Here is a 16,934-nt window from a genome sequence, read left to right on the forward strand (position 1 = left end):
TCAGATGAGTTTTCTGCTCCGTTTATCCGTACATGTAAGGAGTTAAAGACAAACCCTCTGTTTGTACTTATAGGAACATCCTCTTACCTCGTTATTAAATTATATGTATATATAGATATATATATATGCACACTAGTTCTAGTCATATACAGGACTCCTGCAATAAGAACGTGAATGTCATAATTGACAGGAACACACCTGAGATCATTGTTGTGACATCACAAAGTTATATCTGCTTTATGATTGGATGGAAAATGAAGTCCAGTGGAGGAGTGGAGCTGGAGTCAAGTACCAGGTGTTTCCAGTTTGAGTCATCATTGTTACCTGCAGGTGTCCTCAGTGTGTGATTGGCTCCTGTTCTCAGTGTGTGATTGGCTGGTGATGTGTTTGAACATGAGGATTGAGTTGTAAATCTTGAGCGCGGGACCAAGTTTGATTGACATGATCCTCACAATGTCCCGCTGAGTGAGCAGGAGGAAGGCCCGCCCATCAATTTGCTAAAAGCCAGACAGACAAGATCCAATCAGATCACAGCAGGTTGAAAGTGATGTCATTAAATCTATAGAAGCTGATTCGTCGTCTCACCTCATCTCTGAACTGTTTCACCTGGTTTTCACAACCGGGGATGGACTGAATGAAATCTGACACCTGGAGAGACAGACAGGTCAGAGAGACAGAGAGACAGACAGGTCAGAGAGACAGAGACAGAGACAGGACTCACTGACCTGTTGGACGCTCCAGTGTTGGACGGACTCTGCGTGGACTCTGGTGACTCCTGGCAGCAGTTTGCGGTGTTGCTCCCAGCAGAGAGACAGGTCGCGGCCAGGCTGCGGTGACATGGCTGACAGGAAGACAGACTGGTGTAGCGCCGCCTGCAGACCAGACTCTGCTGCAGAAGGAGAGACAGACAGGTCAGAGAGGGTGAGACAGTCTGTCTGTGGACTGACCCGTCTCACCCTCTCTGCAGAGAGACAGGTCGTCTGCAGTCCTTTACATAAAATAAACAGGACACAACCAACAGGGCTGTTACCATGGAGAGCTGTTTCTATGACAACAGCCACCTCATCTGCCTGCTGTTTCTATGGAAACACACGGGGGGGGGGGGCAGCTGAGTGAGATAATGATGCAACTGAAGTTAGAACGTAGGACGGAGGGAACCATAACATCCAATCATGTTCCTGCCTGTGGTTTCTGTGGTTGCCATGACCACCTGTAAGGCTGAGAACATCGTCATGACAGCTCCGCCTGCTGGTCACAGGTTGCAAACGCATGAAAACATAATGTGGGGGGGCAGTGTGTTACCTTGAGTGCTGCTAACTTTATTCTTCATCTTCTTCTTCTTTGGTTCTTTTCTGTTCAAACAGGAAATAAACACAAACATGAGGGAGCAGTAGCCTGAACACACACACACATGCACACACACACACACACACAGGAAGTGACTGAATAAATAAGCTGACTAAATTAATTAACGTCAGCTGAACTCACAAACATAAAACCCACATTGTGATGTAATGAGACAAAGCTGCTGATCAGGGTCAAAGGTCACAGGGAGAGGGGGGGAGGTACTTATTTACCTCACTGCAGTAAAACTACTGGTACATTGTACAACTAATACACTGTAAAAAGTGATATACTGTAAAAACATTTCAATATATTTGTATTTCTTTTCTTTTAAACTTTAATTCAACATGCTCTTGTTTCTTAGAATGTCTTTTCTTCTTATTTAAATTATATTTTATGTATATAAATATTTGATCTATATTGTTTGTTAATGTACATTTTGAGCTGCACAAATAAAGTGTATCATTATTATTGTGACAATTCATCATATTTGTCTATTTCCGTGTCTCTGTGTGTGTGTGTGTGTGTGTGTGTGTGTGTGTGTGTGTGTGTGTGTGTGTGTCAGACAGGAGTCTGATTATTCTGTTTCAGAATAAAACAGTTATCTGGCTCTCGGTCCAGACTCTTATTGTGAAGCTGAGCGGAAACGCGCTTCCTCCTCTCGTGTGAATTGACGCCAGTTGAATCCGGAAACAACATCCAGACCCGCCGGTGATTCTCGGCTCTGTCTGCGGCCTCCGAGCTCCTGAGGGCGGCTGTAGCTGCAGAGAGGAGCCGCTGAGAGGAGCCGGAGGCCCGGACAGAGAGACCCGGGAGGAGGCGGTGCCGGTGGCGGGAGTAGAGACAGGAACTCACCGTGTCGAGGATCCGCCGCTGACAGCTCCACCACCCGGAAGCACTGACAGCTCTCTGCGCATGCGCTGCTGTGTCACCCGGCGGGGAGGGGCCGGATATAAACAAACAAAATCACAAATGACAATAAATAAATACAGTTTATAACAATAATTGATTTATTTACACATTTAAAATCAGCTGATTTAAAACTGGTTAATTTTCAGTCTGTTCACTGTGTGCTCTGTCTTTGTGCTAAGCTAAGCTAACAGTTCCCTCTGCTCTCAGTATTTGTGCTAAGCTAAGGTAACTGTTTCCTCTGCCCAGAGTTTTTGTGTTAAGCTAATAGTTGTCCTCTTTTCCTAGTCTTTGTGTTAAGCTAAGCTAACAGCTCCCTCTGCTCTTAATCTTTGTGCTAAGCTAAGCTAACAGCTCCCTCTGCTCCTAGTCTTTGTGCTAAGCTAATAGTTGTCCCATTTTCCTAGTCTTTGTGTTAAGCTAAGCTAACAGCTCTCTTTGCTTCTAGTCTTTCTGCTAAGCTAATAGTTGTCCCCTTTTCCTAGTCTTTGTGCTAAGCTAGCAGCTAAGCTAACTGCAGCTGGTCGATGATCAGAACATTCACTCCCCCCTCCTCCCTCTCTGTGGCCCCTCCCCTCCTCTTCCCTCCTGTCTCCACTCAGATCAGCTGTCGGATGAGAGAAGAGAGGGTGAGTTTGTTTCTCTTTATTTCTGATCACATACTGATAGATAACACATAGATAACACATAGATAACATATAGATAACACATAGATAACACATAGATAACATATAGATAACATATAGATAACACATAGATAACATATAGATAACATATAGATAACACATAGATAACATATAGATAACACATAGATAACACATAGATAACATATAGATAACACATAGATAACATATAGATAACATATAGATAACACATAGATAACACATAGATAACACATAGATAACATATAGATAACACATAGATAACATATAGATAACATATAGATAACACATAGATAACATATAGATAACACATAGATAACACATAGATAACATATAGATAACACATAGATAACACATAGATAACATATAGATAACACATAGATAACACATAGATAACACATAGATAACACATAGATAACATATAGATAACACATAGATAACATATAGATAACATATAGATAACACAAAGATAACATATAGATAACACATAGATAACATATAGATAACACATAGATAACATATAGATAACACATAGATAACACATAGATAACATATAGATAACACATAGATAACATAGATAACACATAGATAACATATAGATAACACTAGATAACATATAGATAACACATAGATAACACATAGATAACATATAGATAACACATAGATAACACATAGATAACATATAGATAACACATAGATAACATAGATAACACATAGATAACACATAGATAACATATAGATAACACATAGATAACACATAGATAACATATAGATAACACATAGATAACATATAGATAACACATAGATAATATATAGATAACATATAGATAACACATAGATAACATATAGAATTACATAGATAACATATAGATAACACATAGATAACATATAGATAACACATAGATAACATATAGATAACACATAGATAACATATAGATAACACATAAATAATACATAGATAACACAGATAACACATAGATAACATATAGATAACACATAGATAACACATAGATAACATATAGATAACACAAAGATAACATATAGATAACACATAGATAACATATAGATAACATAGATAACACATAGATAACATATAGATAACATATAGATAACACATAGATAACACATAGATAACATAGATAACACATAGATAACATATAGATAACACATAGATAACACATAGATAACATATAGATAACACATAGATAACACATAGATAACATATAGATAACACATAGATAACATAGATAACACATAGATAAACATAGATAACATAGATAACACATAGATAACACATAGATAACATATAGATAACACATAGATAACACATAGATAACACATAGATAACATATAGATAACACATAGATAACACATAGATAACATATAGATAACACATAGATAACATATAGATAACACATAGATAACACATAGATAACATATAGATAACACATAGATAACACTAGATAACACATAGATAACATATAGATAACATATAGATAACACATAGATAACATATAGATAACATATAGATAACACATAGATAACATAGATAACACATAGATAACATATAGATAACATATAGATAACACATAGATAACATATAGATAACACATAGATAACATATAGATAACATATAGATAACACATATATATAGATAACATATAGATAACATATAGATAACACATAGATAACACATAGATAACATAGATAACACATAGATAACATAGATAACATATAGATAACACATAGATAACACATAGATGCTCCAGAGTCTGGTTCAGTTCAGGTTGATGGTCTGGTGTGTTGAATGAATCTGGATAAGATCTGGACCAGATCCAGGTCCAGGTCCAGGTCCAGGTCCAGGTCCAGGTCCAGGTCCAGGTCCAGGTCTTCTTCTCTACGTCCATTTGTCTGAAAAAGTTTTACTTCAAATCCAGTTGTTGTTCTGTCGATTGATTAGTTTGTTGATTGATTTACTCATTGATTGATTGGAGGTGACACACAGACACAGTGAATCTGATCCGGGTTCCGTCATCTTCTTCTTCATTATTATTATTATTATGTATCCGAGTGTTTTCTGTGTTTTAACGTCTCTTCAGGAGGAAACACCAGGTCAGGTTTCTGTCTGAGGACCTGAGTGAACACTGCATCCATTTCCTCCTAATGGAGCCAGAGCAGCAGCTAGCATTAGCCTGGGTACCCCACTCTATCCTCCCCTGGGAACCAGAACCATTAGACCAAGGTTCCCCCATCACTCACACACACACACACACACACACACACACACACACACACACACACACACACACACACACACACACACACACACACACACACACACACACACACACACACACACACACACACACACACACACACACTCACACCCACGCATACACACCCACACACACACACACTCACAACACACTCACACACACACACACCCACACACACACATACACACCCAAAGACCCACACACACACACTCACACCCACGCATACACACCCACACACACACACACACTCACACTCACACGCACACACCTCACACACACACACCCACACACACTCACACACACACACACACACACACACACACACACTCACACACTCACCCGCACACTAACTCACGTACACACACACACACACAAATACACAAATACACACACTCTCACACACACACACACACACTCTCACACACACACACACAGATCAATACTCTGTAGACGTTTACTTCCTCTCACATCATCAATATTTAATCTGAGCTCAGAACAAACAATAAATAAAATCTGACACAAAACAAAAAGTTTTAAGTTCAACAAAAGAACAGAAGAGACATTTTGAATCAGTGACATTTAAATCTGGTGTCACGTCATGAGGCCATTAGTCAGAGTGATGATGTCAGAGTGGTCAAGATGAACTAGGTCTGACTGATCTGGGTCCAGTCAAAGACTTTCTACTTCCTGTAACATCAGTAAACCGACATCAACCAATCTCTGTTCACATTTCAGGGAAATCTAAGTATTTGGCTGTGATTGGCTGACAGGCTCAGTTTAATTTGTCTCATGCTCTGATTGGCTGTCTGGTCTTTCTCTACAGGATGTTGTCGTCTCCACCCTCCACCTCTCTCCCCTCCTCCTCCTCCCCACCTCCACCCCCCCACACAGTGACCTCCGCCTCCCGACGCGTTGCCTTGGAAACGTACTGGAGGGAGGTCCAGAGCATCGAGGAGGAGAAGGAGGGCGAGGATGAGGATGAAGATGAAGAGGATGAGAGGAAGAGTTTGGACGGTAAGTGAAGCCAACTGCAGAGAGACAGGTGCATGTTCTGTCTCACCTCCACCTGTCTCTCTATCCACCTGCAGAGGCGGAGCTAGACGAGACCTGGCTGACAGAGGCGGGGTTATCCTCCCTGGTCACGGCCTCGTCCGAGGAGAAGATGGCGCCACCAGCTGAGGCCCTTCTGTCTACGCTGACCGGCCAACAAGCCGCAACTGTGAGGAGGAGGCTGGACAACTACAACGAGACGCTGAGGAAGAGAAACAAACAGCCAATCAGAGACGTCCGAGACGTCTTCACTCAGGTGAGCTAATTATAAACAAGTTTGTTGCCGTGGAAATTAGACATCTGTGATGTCACACCTGAGGTAACCAGGATACATCAGACATTCGCCAATCAGCTTCTGGAGAGGTTTGATAAAAGTATGAATCACAAAGCTTCACCAGGGGGCGCTCAGACAAACAGCAGTGATGATGTCATATTAAAGAACAGATTCTAAGGGAAACTTCCTCACGGCATCATCAACTGTATCTGTGACAAATGCTGCTCGGGATTCTGGGAGTTGTCGAGCAGTGAGTCATGACTCAGCGTTTTGTTTTTCAGGCTGACAATGATTTAGCAGACAGAAGCCCCTCCCCTCCCTCTAACTGCTCCGGGTCATCACCGAGTCGATACCACGTGACCACGAAAACAATCCGTCGCCACACCCACAGAGGTACCTGTCTGTCTCTCACCTGTCTGTCCTCACCTGTCTGTATCTCACCGGACTGTCTATCTCTAACCTGTCTGTCTCTAACCTGTCTGTCTCTCACCTGTCTGTCTCTCAACTGTCTGTCCCTCACCCGTCTATCTTTCACCTGTCTGTCCCTCACCTGTCTGTCTCTCACCGGACAGTCTATCTTTCACCTGTCTGCCTCTCACCTGTCTGTCTCTCACCGGATGTCTATCTCTCACCTGTCTGTCTCTCACCTGTCTGTCTCTCACCTGTCTATCTCTCACTGGACTGTCTATCTCTCACCTGTGTGTCTCTCACCTGTCTATCTCTCACTGGACTGTCTATCTTTCACCTGTCTGTCTCTCACCTGTCTGTCCCTCACCCGTCTGACTTTCTACGACCTGACTCTCTCTAACCTGTCTGTCTCTCACCTGTCTATCTCTAACCTGTCTATCTCTAACCTGTCTGTCTCTAACCTGTCTGTCTCTCACCTGTCTATCTCTAACCTGTCTGTCTCTAACCTGTCTGTCTCTCACCTGTCTATCTCTAACCTGTCTGTCTCTCACCTGTCTGTCCCTCACCCGTCTATCTTTCACCTGTCTGTCTCTCACCTGTCTGTCCCTCACCCGTCTGACTTTCTACGACCTGACTCTCTCTAACCTGTGTGTCTCTCACAGTTCGACCGTCTGTCCCTATGTGTCTTTTCAACGAGCGTCCTTCTGAAGATCCGTCGTCGCCATCACTCTCTCTGCCCCGAAGCCCCTCCCCTCCTATGCCCGTCACTCAGACAAGACAACCTGATTGGATGCTGCGGGATTCTCCGTACTCAGAAGGTGTGGCTGAGCACAAACAGGGTGGGGCTTGTTGGGACTGTCTACGTTTCCATGGAGATGACAACTGTGATGTGCCGGTAGGTTCTGAACTCAGAACACAGGTCTGACTTCCTGTTTCTTGTTATGTATGGTAAACAGTAGGTAGGTTTTTTAATCCTTTATCTGTTCCCATTGAGGCACACTTTCAAAATAAAAGCAGCCGAATCGACTATGATTACTTCCTGTTTGCGGTGAAGTCAGTGATGAACAGATACATGTCACTGAATCACCCTGATACTGAAGGAAACGTAAAAACATCAAGATTCTACATGAAGTTCTGCAGAATGTGGTTCTTCTGATTTATTGTTGACGATGTCATAATGATGTCATAGTCAGGCTGTGATGTCACACTCAGTATGTGTGTCTCACTCTGAAATGTAATCCTGTGTGTGTGTCTGTGTGTAGTTCGTACCCGTCTCACCCTCTCAGGGTCTCACCTATGCAGATGACCTGTCGTCATGTGACCTCACTCAGCTTGGTTTCATCTCTCACATTGAGCTCTCCACCTTCCTGCTCGCTCTGGGTGTCCAAACCAAACACACCCGGCCTCCACGCCGCTGGAACCAGGGTGCGTTTCATTTGTACATTCCAGTGTGAACGGTTGACTGGAAACAGACAGAACAACTGAAGGGCTCATTGGTTTAACTGAGGTCAGAGCTTAGGGGTCAGAGGTCATGTTCTCAGACCTGAAGTTCACTGTGAATAGTTAATGACGAGCAATTTACATTGAACAACTAATAAAGAATAATGAATCAATTTAAAACACAATCAGCAAAACTGGTTTCATCACTTTACTGAGACATGTCTCTCCACCTGTCTCTCCCTCTCCACCTGTCTGTCCACCAGACAGCGGTGTGTTTGGCGTTCCTCTGAACTTTCTGTTGGAGAATGACAGGAAGAAGTTTCCCGGGGTTAAAGTTCCCATCGTCCTCCAAAAGGTGAAGAACCTGTCTGTCTGTACCTGTCTCTCTGTCTGTCCATGTTGTATCAGATGACATTTGACATTAGCTTTGTGCTAAGCTAACAGTTGAACTGTGGGGGGTTAGCATCGCAGCTGTTATGCTATCTTTGTGAGGACACATCTGTTGTGTTGGATAAACACAGTTTTAGTCTGAACAGCTTCATGAGGAGCAACCGTTAGAGCTAGAACATGAACTGAGGGATCTAACTACGTCTGTGTGTGTGTGTGTGGAGTTGTTGTGTATTTTAGAGCAGAGTGTGGAGACTGAGGGGATCCTCAGAGTTCCTGGATCAGTCGCTCGACTCAAGGTAACACTCATCAAGCATCTGTACACTTTACAATCAGTGCTTTTATTCTGAAGGTCTTCTTCCTGTCTGTCTGCAGTACCTGCGTCGAGAGTTAGACAGGTGTGGTGGAGACATCGACTGGTCGTCAGTGAGACAGGTGGAAGCTGCAGGTTTATTGAAGCTTTTCATCAGAGAGCTGCCGACACCTCTGCTGACACACACACACCTGTCCACCTACCACTCTGTGCTGGGTACACACACACACACACACCTGTCCACCTACCACTCTGTGCTGGGTACACACACACACACACACACACACACACACACACACACACACACACTGCCCTAGCCCCTTACCCTAACCTTAAACATCACAACTAAAGGACTAACCCAAAAACCAAGTCTTAACCCCCCAACATTAGGAGGGTGTCACAAAGTGATGCCCGGCCAAAATGTCCTCACTTTGTAGGTTGTAGTCTCAAAGTAGTCCTCACAAAGATCGCTGTAAAGAAGCGCGCACACACACACACACATACACAATGGTGATGATGGTGTTAACAATCTAACTTGTGTGTGTGCGTGTGTGTGTGTGTGTGTGTGTGTGTGTGTGTAGGGATCTCCTCGGTGCTTCATCAGGTTCAGGCTCTTCATCTCTTGTCGTTGTTGCTTCCTGAAGTGAACAGAGAAACGCTCAGAGTAAACACACACACACACACACACACACACACACAGGTGGGACTGCATCACTCTGTTCACACTTACAGGTGTAATATGTTGAACAGGTGAGAAATATCTTCTTAAATATATAGTTTATAACCCAGATCTGTTTCTATAGTTACACATAAACCCAGATCTGTTTCTGTGGTTTCGCATAAACTCTGATTTGTTTCCATGGTTACAGGCCCTGTTAATCTTCCTGCGTAAGGTCGTCTCTCATCAGGACCAGAATCGAATGTCTCTGTGGAATGTCTCCATGGTAATGGCACCCAACCTGTTCTCTTGCCGTCACCATGGCAACAAGCAGTCCTTTGCTAAGCAACGGGAAGAGATGGAAGAGGCGGTGGGCGGGGCTCACCTGATTCGGCTGATGATCACACACCAGGATCTGCTGTGGACTGTGAGTCTCAGGACAGTCTCCGTAACATCACTTTCTCACCTGTCTGTGACATCACTTCCTGTTTTCTGCAATAGGTACCAAGGTTCCTGCTGTCTCAGGTGAGACAGATGAACCAGGCAACCAATCAGAAACAGTTCGGCCTCACCAGGACAACGAAACGACTTCTGAGGAGGAAGAACGACAGGAACCAGGTGAGACACAGACCCCGGTGAGACAGTTTGTGCTCTGACATCATCAGTGACATCACGTGTGTGTGCAGGTAACGGAGCTGTGTGAAGGTGTGATCAGGGTTCACGCCCCCTTACACACCAAGGTTTCCATGGCGGTACAACTTGACGGACAAACTAGAGCCAAAGACGTCACTGCTCGCTTTGAGTGTGAGAACAGGTAACACACACACACACAGCTGGTTTAAACCCATCAAAGACCACTGTGGGCACAGAGGTCGGTCAGAGCACCCCCACCTGCACCAGATCAGCCTGGGGCGCCACCGGAGTCTCACCTCAACAGCCAGAGACAAACCAGTTGCTTTTCAGCATCATTTTATTCTTTAAAACAGGAGAAAACATGAATCAAAACAAACTTGTCAGCAATTTCTGCTTTTCAGCTCAGCTCTCTGTCCATGTGTCTCTCATGTGTCCCTCTGGCAGCGGGCGCCCTTTGTCCCGGAGGAGTGATCAGCACAGCCCTCCTGCATCACTCCTCTGGTCCAGGTGGAGGTTCTCTGAGCCACAATTTAAAAAGTTTCCATTGATCCTGTCTCACTCTGTCTCACTCTCTCTCTCGACCATCAGTCCAGTTCAGTGTCTGTATGAAGTCGGAGGAAACATCTGTGAGTCTGGTTATGACATCAACATAATCTCACCTGCAGGTAAATCAGAATATCTAAACCTGTCTGTCTCTCAGGTGAACGTCGTCTCCACCCAGACTGCGTCCTGTTGGATGTTTACAGAGTGAATCCTCACTGTGATTGGCTGATCAAACCCTGATTCATAGACATTTGTCTCACTACCGACCTACAATCATCTGAGACCTGTCCCAAAACTGGTCCAACCTGTCTCACCACCTCTTACAACCTTGATCCTGTTTCACAACGTGCCTTACCACCTGTCTTCCTGTCACAACCTGTCTCACCATCTCAACCAACCCGCTGACAACTTCCTCCTGTCACACAAATGTTTTCTTAAAGTTTCACTTATACTTTATAAACGTTCGAGAAAAATAAATGTTTTTATTAATCTTCTTTTTGAATCTTTTCTTCTTCTCGTTTTTCTTTTTATTGTTGATAAAATCTGAAGACTTGTTCATATTAAAAACTAAGATCTGTTGATGGTGTTTTGTTTTCCTCCTGCTGGTTCTGACCAAAACCAACGACTCAACAGCGTGACGGAACACGATATACATTAGACTGTAAATTACCACGTGACTAAATAAAGTCAAAGAATGAGCTGCAAACGTGTGGAGAAGGTGATGATGTCCAGGTTACGGAAGATCTGAATGAAAAGGTTTATTTTCAGTGGAACCGTGTAAAAAAAGCTCAGTTCACGTGTCCACTCTGGGCACCTGTAGTTTGTTAGTGATGAAATAAACAGACGTGTTCTTACAGCGGCTCCGCTCATGAAACTGAACAGAGCAACGGTTTTTATACAACACAAACCAACAGCTTGAAAATCAGCTGTTTTCTGTACAGAGTTTGGTTTCACGTGTAAAAACAATGTGAGATCATACATGAAGCCAGACATCACGTATGACACGTGGATCACATGACTACTGAGGTCATTCATGTTTACTGTCGCACACGAGGAAACGACTTCAACACAAACAGAACGTCATAAAAGGTCTCTGTTAAAAATAAACCAAGAAGATACAGAGAAAATGTTTGAATGATGATGTCATCAACAGCTGGGGTCCACCAGATGTTTTGGATCGGCGAACGCTGTCCAGATGTTTGGATCAGCTGATGCTGTCCAGATGTTTGGATCGGCTGATGCTGTCCAGATGTTTGGATCGGCTGATGCTGTCCAGATGTTTGGATCGGCGGACGCTGTCCAGATGTTTTGGATCGGCGGATGCTGTCCAGATGTTTGGATCAGCTGATGCTCTCCAGATGTTTGGATCGGCTGATGCTGTCCAGATGTTTGGATCGGCGGACGCTGTCCAGATGTTTTGGATCGGCGGATGCTGTCCAGATGTGTGGATCAGCTGATGCTGTCCAGATGTTTGGATCAGCTGATGCTGTCCAGATGTTGCTCCTCTGCAGCCATGGCGGCGGCCTGCAGTGTCTCTGTGTCGCTCTGCAGTGGATTCAGCTGCTTTCTCTCACTGTGCATGTTGTTTTCATGACGCTTCAGATCTGATGCCTGAAAATACAAAGTGATCCTGAATACACCAGGGACAGGAGTACTCAGAGTAGCAGTAGTAACAGTACTCTAACTGTAGTATTAGCATTACCTTGGCAAAGGCCTTGGTGCAGGACGGACAGACAAATGGTTTCTCTCCTCTGTGTCTCCTCTCGTGATCCTTCAGGTGAGACTTGTGTTTAAACGCCTGCAGACAGACAGGTTAGACAGCTGAGAGACAGACAGACATGTGAGAGGCAGACAGATGAGACAGGTGTGAGCTAACCTTGTCACACATCTGGCAGGCGAATGGTCTCTCGTTGCTGTGAACTCGTTCATGTTTTTTAAGGTCCGGCGCTCTGATGAACGATTTTCCACAAACGTCACACCGATATGGTTTGAATCCCGTGTGGATCTTCAGGTGTTCTGGAACACAAAAGGTGAGACAGGTGAGGGCGGAGCTTCTTCAGGTCAACATTAGAAATACATCACCTGATTTCATCAACACACAACTCTCTCAAAACATAATTTACACAGTGACCACACCTGTGTAACCATGGTAACCAGGTGATACCCTACCTGAGTCGCATATGAAACAGAACCCTGTCAGTTACAGTGTGTGATGATGTCAGAGTCAGGTGATCGTACCCGAGCTCAGGTGTGTTTGTACCTTTCAGGTGAGCGTGTGTGGTGAAAGCTTTGGTGCAGATCTCACACGCAAACGGACGCTCGGCCGAGTGAAGCTTCTCGTGTTTCCTACAAACACACACACACACATATTTCACAGGATGAAGCTACTTAAAGGATCAAAGTATTAAAGTATGTGTGGTTCAGTATCAGTAAGTGAAGCAGATGCAGTCTGTGGTACTGGGAGCACTTTACGGGTCAGGCTGGTTCTGTTGGGCTCCAGCAGCTGACGGAGGTTCATCCTCTGAGGAGAATCTAGATCTTTCAGAAGCTCATCAGAGGAGCTCAAAGGATCTTGTGGGTCTCTGAAGACCCTGGTCCTCCTCAGAGACTCAAACAATCCACACCAGGTCCACGGATCCTCTAAGAACATGATGTCATGGTTCAAAGGAAGGGATTGGTCAGTGGGCGGAGCTTTATACTGTTTGATCTCTTATCTCCAACTTAACCTGGAGCAGGTCAGCTGTTCAGCATAAGTTACCGTGGTGATTTACCTGATAACAAGGGAACGAGCTTCGTAGAACTGAAAACTCTGAATTAAACCTGAAGTTACCTGTGACCACAAATCCTGCTTCGTAGTTCAGGGCTCAGGTGTGTGTGGTGTGTGGTGTGTGTGTGTGTGTGTGTGTGTGTGTGTGTGTGTCACGTACCTGAGGCGGCTCTCGTCCAGGAAGCTCTTCCCACACACCTGACAGGCAAGTTGTTCTCTGTGTCCATACAACAAATATTCAAACTTCATGTCGGTCGTCGCTGTAGACCAACCAGGCGGCTGCTCGTCTTTCACCTCGCCCATACTGTCAGCAAACGTCAGCGTCTGGGTGGCGTGATGCTCCGCCCCTAGCTCTTTAGGCTCAGCCTCCATGTCTGTCACCACATCCGGGTCATAACACGTAACCTGGAGGTCAAAAGGTCACAGGTGCTGGTTACCCATTCATGCGTGTTTGTTTACACTTTTAGACCGAGCTTCTTCACATGTGATTTTCAACATGTGTTGTCTAAATCAAACATGTTTTTCTCACTTGACATCAAAATTAACGTTTCACTTTCATGTTTCCTGTCTCATGTTATGTTCAAGTATGGACTAGTGTTGCAAATATTTCACAATAAAACTTTAAAAAATAATGAATGGATTCAATCAACCTTTATTTTGAAAGGAGTAGCCTACCTGTATTTGTGACATATTGGACAGATTAACATTGAAACTAATGAAAGATCAATTTCTCTGTATATTCTGCTATGAACTGCACGTGGAACTACATCACCGCAGAAGTCTGGGGCCTCTGGCTCAGATAGAGAGACTGTCTCTTTTTAGAAAAGTAATTAAATTCATGATGTGGTATTCGAAACCAACATTTTGGTATCGACAACACAACTACGGACACAACAGGGCGACTGTTGACAGTTCAGAACTGTGTGCGTGCATGTGTGTGTTGTACCTTGTGTACATCCTCATTGGTCAGTTCCTTCAGGATTGCTTCCTGGACACGTAGCGCTGCACTGGGAGACTTATCCAACTCCTGATTGGCTGATGCCTCAACGAGGTCATCGGCGGTGGGCGTATCGTCGTGCTCCCCGAGGACCTGAACACGACGACAGTGACATGTTGAAGGAGACAGATATTGAATCCTGAATTAATCTGATTAAATAATGATCAGATCGTACCTCAGACTCAGCAGCCAGCTGAGCCTCCGGCGGCAGAGCCATCTTCACGATGTCGTACGGAAACTTGTCTTTGTCTTCCGATGACACGTCTCGTTTCTGAGGACACGTAAATGCATCGTCATGTTTGTGGTTAGTGAGGAGGGATGTTAGTTCTGTGTGTGTGTGTGTGTGTGTGTGTGTGTGTTACCTGCGAGCACAGCTTGTCGAGGAAGCGGATGCCCAGGATTTGTCCTGATGACATCATCAGGTTAACATCTCTCTTCCTGACGGAGATCTTTGCCGTGTACATGTAGTTTAACACCTCCTCAAAGATGTCGGAGCGGATAAAGTCGATCTCAATCACAGATGAGTTGTCCACCTGACACACACACACGGAAGGTTTTTAAGTATTCAGAAAGGTGTGAATCATTCTTGTGTGTCTGTGTATTTGTTGCTTTGAACATGTGTTAACATATCGGGTTTTTTAACCTCATGTTTCTTGAAGAGTTTTTTGAAGTAGTTGGAGCAGGCGGCGAGGACACAGCGGTGAGCACGGAACTTGACGTCTTCGACCACCACGGCGATGTCGCAGTGTTCGCCCTCCAGCCGCTGCTCGTTCAGCAGCTTCAGGAAGATGCTCTTGTGTTCGTCGTCCACGTACTTCACTGTCTCCGTCATCTGTGGTCACAAACACTCAGGTATGAGTCCGTCGTCACGGCAACACAAAGTTTACAGAATCATGTGACCTCAATAAACCATCAAAACAGACAATTCATCTGTGAACTGTTTATTATCCTGTATCAGTTTACTTTCAAAGTAAAAGCAGCTGACTGTGATCACTTCCTGTTCTTTCAAAAATAAAAGCAGCTGACTGTGATCACTTCCTGTTTACACTGACTCACTGTGATACTGAAGGAAACTGAAAAACATCAGATTCTACATGATCTGATATATTGTTGATGACGTCATCCCTAGGAGGTGATGTCATTTCAATGTGTCTCACGTCATGCCCCCCCCCTCGCAGTTTTACACCAACAGTTCATGTTGATCTACTACAGCGGACACGCGCACAGGGGCGCGTACACACGCTCCGATGCCTTTAGCGGAGCAGGACTGTGGACTTAGCTGTTAGGTTCGCGCTCACGCAGATTTATTTACGTTACTATTTAAATTCATGCGCAGGAAACGAACGTGTTTTATTGTGAAACTTGGAGCTAAGCTAACGGGCTAACAGCTGCGAGGCTACCGCGAATACAACGTCATCATGTCCGGTGTAACGGCAGCTGACTCCACCGGTCAGGCTAACGTTAGCCTGTAGCTAACAGTCTGATTGAACGATTAACTTCGACAACGGTACCGGGGGGGTTCGGCCCAGCTGCCCGGTGTGTACCGGCTCAGACCCGGTGCCCGTCAGTCTGTGTGTTTCCCGGGAGTCGGTGTGTGAAACGTTCAGTAAATGGCGGACAGTCCGGCCCGCCGCTCCGCGCTCACACAAGATGGCGTTTATCCGGTAACCGTCTGTTAACGGTCTGTTCCCGTTACACCGTCACACACCATCACCGGCGGGGGACCGGCCGCGTGCCCCGCCGTCCCCGGCACCGACTCACAAGCACGCGAGCTGCCGCGGCGACACGGGGCTCGAGCGGCCATGAACGGCTCGAGAGCGCGCAGACATCCCGCGGAAACGACGCCGGAGCGAGGACAGAAGCTGAGCGCGGCACCGGGAGCGGCTCTTACCGTCACACAGGCCCTGGCCGTGCGCGTCCTCCTGGGGGTTCGAGCACCGGGAACCGGGAAACACTTTGTCCGGTTGTTGTTGTTGTTGTTGATGAGGACGAGCACCGAGCTAAGGCCGCGCTTTGCGCCAGCACGCACACACTGCAGGAGCACGCAGGCAGCGCGCCAAGCATCCTCTGAACGCGACGGCGCATCACCTCACACGCATGCGCATTCTCCCTGTGCCATGACGGCCTCACAGTTCACGCGCTTACCTGAACGTCACCTGGGGTCGTGGTGATTAATTATTAAAACTGATCAGGTAATCAGCTGATCAGTGACGTCACGTGTGTGCGTTTTGTTGCAGTACATTTTCCAAAAACTATAAAAAGTGAAACTTGAC

General features: G+C 45.1%; 3 protein-coding genes across 11 annotated transcripts in view; 1 reads left to right on the plus strand and 2 right to left on the minus strand.

The window, feature by feature from the left end:
- Positions 1 to 2,277, minus strand: part of LOC118098561 (lethal(3)malignant brain tumor-like protein 1) — a 2,649-nt gene extending 372 nt beyond the window's left edge. Inside the window, exons 1-5 of the mRNA XM_035142524.2 lie at positions 2,200 to 2,277; positions 1,303 to 1,352; positions 726 to 889; positions 586 to 648; positions 1 to 497 (exon numbers count right to left, since the gene is read on the minus strand). The exon at positions 1 to 497 is cut by the window's left edge and continues 372 nt beyond it. Coding sequence (XP_034998415.1) covers positions 321 to 497; positions 586 to 648; positions 726 to 889; positions 1,303 to 1,352; positions 2,200 to 2,261 — 516 coding nt within the window. The 5' untranslated portion in view covers positions 2,262 to 2,277 and the 3' untranslated portion in view covers positions 1 to 320. The remainder of the gene's footprint in view (positions 498 to 585; positions 649 to 725; positions 890 to 1,302; positions 1,353 to 2,199) is intronic.
- A 156-nt stretch (positions 2,278 to 2,433) lies between these two features.
- arhgap28 (Rho GTPase activating protein 28) lies at positions 2,434 to 11,476 on the plus strand. 5 transcript variants are annotated; one of them, XM_047337857.1, is made up of 16 exons: positions 2,434 to 2,882; positions 5,015 to 5,157; positions 6,015 to 6,205; positions 6,280 to 6,497; positions 6,797 to 6,908; positions 7,586 to 7,818; positions 8,186 to 8,348; positions 8,627 to 8,718; positions 8,975 to 9,049; positions 9,126 to 9,279; positions 9,645 to 9,727; positions 9,933 to 10,148; positions 10,223 to 10,339; positions 10,408 to 10,535; positions 10,943 to 10,980; positions 11,055 to 11,476. In XM_047337857.1, the coding sequence occupies exons 3-16, from the start codon at positions 6,016 to 6,018 to the stop codon at positions 11,135 to 11,137; spliced, it is 1,902 nt and encodes a 633-aa protein (XP_047193813.1). In that variant the 5' UTR covers positions 2,434 to 2,882; positions 5,015 to 5,157; position 6,015; the 3' UTR covers positions 11,138 to 11,476. The 5 variants fall into 5 exon arrangements, with proteins under 5 accessions (XP_047193813.1, XP_047193814.1, XP_047193811.1 ...); XM_047337858.1 differs by having other exon boundaries at positions 10,408 to 10,525; XM_047337855.1 differs by having other exon boundaries at positions 10,943 to 11,476.
- A 159-nt stretch (positions 11,477 to 11,635) lies between these two features.
- zbtb14 (zinc finger and BTB domain containing 14) lies at positions 11,636 to 16,787 on the minus strand. Of its 5 annotated transcripts, none has more exons than XM_035142783.1 (10): positions 16,553 to 16,787; positions 15,305 to 15,493; positions 15,024 to 15,194; positions 14,837 to 14,932; positions 14,611 to 14,754; positions 13,825 to 14,069; positions 13,158 to 13,243; positions 12,774 to 12,913; positions 12,600 to 12,695; positions 11,636 to 12,508 (listed from the first exon to the last, which is right to left on the minus strand). In XM_035142783.1, the coding sequence occupies exons 2-10, from the start codon at positions 15,491 to 15,493 to the stop codon at positions 12,374 to 12,376; spliced, it is 1,302 nt and encodes a 433-aa protein (XP_034998674.1). In that variant the 5' UTR covers positions 16,553 to 16,787; the 3' UTR covers positions 11,636 to 12,373. The 5 variants fall into 5 exon arrangements, with proteins under 5 accessions (XP_034998674.1, XP_034998677.1, XP_034998673.1 ...); XM_035142786.1 differs by lacking the exon at positions 16,553 to 16,787 and adding an exon at positions 16,423 to 16,510; XM_035142782.1 differs by lacking the exon at positions 16,553 to 16,787 and adding an exon at positions 16,370 to 16,480.
- Positions 16,788 to 16,934: the final 147 nt, after the last annotated feature.

Source organism: Hippoglossus stenolepis, chromosome 19, assembly GCF_022539355.2.
Source record: "Hippoglossus stenolepis isolate QCI-W04-F060 chromosome 19, HSTE1.2, whole genome shotgun sequence".
NCBI classification, from domain to species: domain Eukaryota; kingdom Metazoa; phylum Chordata; class Actinopteri; order Pleuronectiformes; family Pleuronectidae; genus Hippoglossus; species Hippoglossus stenolepis.